This window comes from Vigna unguiculata, chromosome 7 (genome assembly GCF_037176805.1).
Source record: "Vigna unguiculata cultivar grain cowpea cultivar isolate G323 ecotype 2 chromosome 7, ASM3717680v1, whole genome shotgun sequence".
NCBI lineage: Eukaryota > Viridiplantae > Streptophyta > Magnoliopsida > Fabales > Fabaceae > Vigna > Vigna unguiculata.
The window spans coordinates 14,500,428-14,504,554 of NC_140798.1; the positions used below are offsets into that span (position 1 = coordinate 14,500,428).

General features: G+C 32.4%; 1 protein-coding gene across 1 annotated transcript; it reads right to left on the reverse strand.

Annotated features, from left to right (window-relative positions):
- Positions 1-1,774: 1,774 nt before the first annotated feature.
- Positions 1,775-3,571, reverse strand: LOC114191194 (plasmodesmata-located protein 3-like). Its single transcript, XM_028080375.2, has 2 exons — positions 2,619-3,571; positions 1,775-2,312 (listed from the first exon to the last, which is right to left on the reverse strand). Exons 1-2 carry the CDS (start codon positions 3,367-3,369, stop codon positions 2,194-2,196), a joined length of 870 nt encoding a protein of 289 aa, XP_027936176.1. The 5' UTR covers positions 3,370-3,571; the 3' UTR covers positions 1,775-2,193.
- Between the last annotated feature and the right edge of the window lie 556 nt (positions 3,572-4,127).

Here is a 4,127-nt window from a genome sequence, read left to right on the forward strand (position 1 = left end):
TATGTACATCCCCATATCCATCCCCATCCCCATCCCCAATTAAAAAAGTCGGAGAATCCCCATACCCATACCCATACCCAATTGAAAAAGTCGGGGAATCCCCATACCCATACCCAGTCAATGCGGGGATTCTCCGTCAAAACGGGGACGGGTTCGGGCAATACCCATGAGGACGGGTTTATTTGTCATCTCTATCCACAACCTCTGTTTCTCAATCTATCTCTTTTTATCTCTTTCTCCTCATACATTGTCATGATTATTTAAATGGTGAAAAAATCTTATAACCATAAAAAAAACTTTAATCTCTTTTATAAATCAATATCTCCATTAAATTTTTTATTTTATCTTTATTTTAATTTTTATTATAAATTTTCATAATATAAACTTAATATAAATAATATATAAATATATTTTAAAAATATATATAAATATATACCTAATAGATAAATTCCAAAAATTTTGGGAGAACCATGGCTTCCTATGTCATAACAATGTTTCGCTTCTACCTCTACTTTTTCTTAAGCATTACAAACTACTAATGAGTTAATCAATCCACTCTAAATATATTCTTTTATTGTTGTTTTATTAAATTAATGGACTTAAAAATTATGTCAAAAAGTGGATTTGGTATTATAAGAAAACTTTATTTAATTTTTAAATATTTTAAATATTTTAAATTGTAAATTCATCTTCAAATATTTTACATTAATTATAAATTAGTTTTTATTTAATAATTTTTACTATTTGCATATGTTCCAATACATTCAATAAGTCTCACTTCGATATCAAACACAGTTTAAATACTCTTTTCTCCCTCCACCCTCCGAGGTGCCTTTAAAGAACAAAACCATGATAGAATTCCTCGTTCCAAAATAGACAATACCTCAGAAACGCGGTCATCGTTCCTAACCATGCTATCGGACCTCGAAAAAGCAATAGTTGTTCCCAGTGGTTGTTCCTAACAATGTCCAATAGGGAAAGCGATGGTTGTTCCTAGTTGATCTTGTATTAAATTGAAGTAATATGGTATGATATGAACTTGATATGAGTTCAATTTGACTCAATCCAACATCGACCTGACTTAACTATGCTAAAGACTATGCCTAATTCTACTTAATATAAAACATACCTTGCTTAACTCGACTCAGCGCAAGATAAACTCAACAAAGTGTCTAATTTGAAATGCTACTCAATATAAAATAGACCTTGCTCAACTCAACGCAAGATAAACTCAACAAAGTGTCTCATTTGAAAATTCATCCGTTTAATCTAATTCACAATTCTTAATCATAACCCACATGCCATAGTTTCCTTCTAACATTCCATACTTTTTATCAACACCTTTCTAATAAAGTAAAAAAATTTATGTTGTGTGAAATAAAATATATTTTTGAATTATATAATTTAGAAATACTAATTCATAATATTTTAAAATTTAAAAATACATTTTAAATTGTATAAAAGTTAAGTATTTTAAACTTTCTCTATAAACCATGAAAGTTCATGACATGGAGGTTAATGAAAAAGTTATGGTGGTCAAAAAATATTATTATTGATATAAGAAAGAATACGTAGGGGTGTTACAGTTTGGGAGGACAAAAGGAAAAGCAAAAGGTGAAATGGTCCCAAATGCAAGATTGATTACGACTTTTTAAGATAAGTAAGAACAAAAGTGCAATTATGCAGCAATAAAAGAACTACACTATAAGCTCCTAGATAAAGTATTCTATCTATATTTCCCTTATGCTTAAAAATTTGTGCACTCATACATTATCACTTCAATCGGTCATTTACACATGCAATTAATTGTTTCTAAAAATATGACTGTCAAGATGTGATCAGGAATTAGAGTTAAACATTCTATCACATTCGAATTTAAAATCTTTAATTCTGAGAAGGTTCCATCACCACCCGAGAACAAGTGTCCCACATTTTACTTTCTAAATTCATGCTGCATATGATTCAACCATCTCAAAAGCACATCAACTATACAAAACCAAAAATGCATTGTGATAATTATGGTTTATTTTACCACATTCCATTCCTAACTCTACAGAGTCTTCAAGTATATTCATATAGGAGTTATATGCTTCAATGTAAAGAAACTCTATATGAACCACCTAGTTATGCATGATATATATATATATATATATATATATATATATATATATATATATATATATAGTTCAATATTCAATACTTTTCACCTTTTCTCTTCAGCATTGACTTCAGAAATAAGAAACAAGCAATTAAGAAACCCAAAGCTGCAAACCCTCCAACTGCAAGAGCTACAGTCTTCTGTGTATCTGATCCTGATCCAATCAAACACATAACACAAGGTTTGTTATTATTAGAGTTTTGAGAAATGGACACAGCAACAACCATTAAGTGCAAAACTTAAGCAAAAAGACACCTCATCCTCTTACTAAGAAGAACTTGTATCAATTCACAAAAACAAATAATATTACACATTGCACTTTTTTCACCAGATAAAGAGAAACATGTATACTACTTTGCTAAAATCCTTCTGAACTCATTGTGATTCAGCCAAGAAAGCAAGACTGGTAATCTCACTTATACTAAGTAGGAAAAGAAGATATACTTTTCTGTTACTGTACCTGCAGAAGATGAACCTCCTCTATTAGGATAAAAGCTGTAGCTAATGAAACATTTGTGCAGATAAATCTGTGCAGAAATAGAGTCACCACACTCTGCCTTGGCTTGATCCTCAGCACTCTTCACACAATCCCCACAATCATCTTTGCCCAAATCACCCTCACACTGCCCCAACACATACAGAGACTGATAGCTCCCTGTGTAAAACAAATCTCCACCATTTTTCACACCACTTTCCACCATACCAAATGCAGAGTCCCTTCTCTCCTCAAACCCATCATCATAACTATCTTTCTTGGACCCACATACCTTGTAAAGCAGTTGAGTCTCAGGCACCTGCTTGAACCCAACAATTTCATACCTCAGGTAGCATCCAATAAGCTGAACACGCGAAGCTACCACCTTGCCACACAAGTTTTCAAGCATGTCAGGAATCTTGCTAACACAGTTGTAGCAATCGGTGTCTGAGAGGTCCCCTCGGCATTGGTATAGACCCCTCATCACACTCTGGCCTTCTCCAGAGGTTGTCGTGAAGAATGCCTTTTTTCCAGATTGTGACACCAACAAATCCAAAAGGGATTTCAGGTTCTGTGAGTATATCCCAGATGGGTCCTCTAGTTTCTGCTCTGCACAGCCCTTGAAAATCAAGCCTGTGTTATCTGCATCTGACACGGGAAGAAGATGAAGAAACCAGAAAACAGTACAGAAAAAAACAAAGGGTAGAGAGTAGCAACTTTTTCTGATCATGCCCATTTGAGGGATTAAACAAAGTCAAGTTTTTTTCTTTTATATTTTTGCTGTGTGGGTTTCTGTATCTGACAAGTCACAAGGCTGAAGGTTGAAGAGATGAATCAGAGGTTGATTAAACAGTGACAGTAACTGGAAGTGGTTTATTCTGTTTGAAGCTATTGAATGTAATTGCATGAAAATTTTGACTGGAGCGTGTGAAGAAAATAACTGTTGAATGCATTGACTGAACTTACAACATTAATAATTTCAGAGTCACACAAAGACCGTGTTCCAGCTTGCCACTGATTCCGATCGCATACTGTCAATTTTATGAGTTTAGTCGAAGATAATTATTAATTAACTTAAAGGTTTTTGTTATTATATTAATTTTTAATTGAACGGAGAAAGAAAAAAAATTATAAAAATATAAGCAAATGACGTTGAGTTAAACAAAGCCAACTAATATAGATAGACGTTACAATTTTATACCAAACAGTTAAAGAAATGAAGGAGTTAAACCATGTAAGTGTGCTACACAAGTAATATCTTAATACAAAGTATTAAATAAATTTTTATTTTTATTTTAAATATAATCATGTCCAATATTAAATGACATGCCTATTTCTTCCTATTATGTGTTAGCAAAACTATTTTTCTATTCAAAAATACATACCGGAATTCACCATATTTAAAAAGCATTATATTGAGTAACACGACAAGTTTGTACAAATTCAGAAAAATGAAAAAAAGAGGGTTTTGTAGCATACTACCAGTCAGTTGTT

Excerpts from the sequence above, each read along its gene's own strand:
- LOC114191194 (XM_028080375.2), bottom strand. The coding sequence starts at position 3,369 with ATGGGCATGATCAGAAAAAGTTGCTACTCTCTACCCTTTGTTTTTTTC. Across the intron at positions 2,313-2,618 it reads AGGAGGTTCATCTTCTGCAG|GATCAGATACACAGAAGACT; the intron begins GTACAGTAACAG and ends TGATTGGATCAG.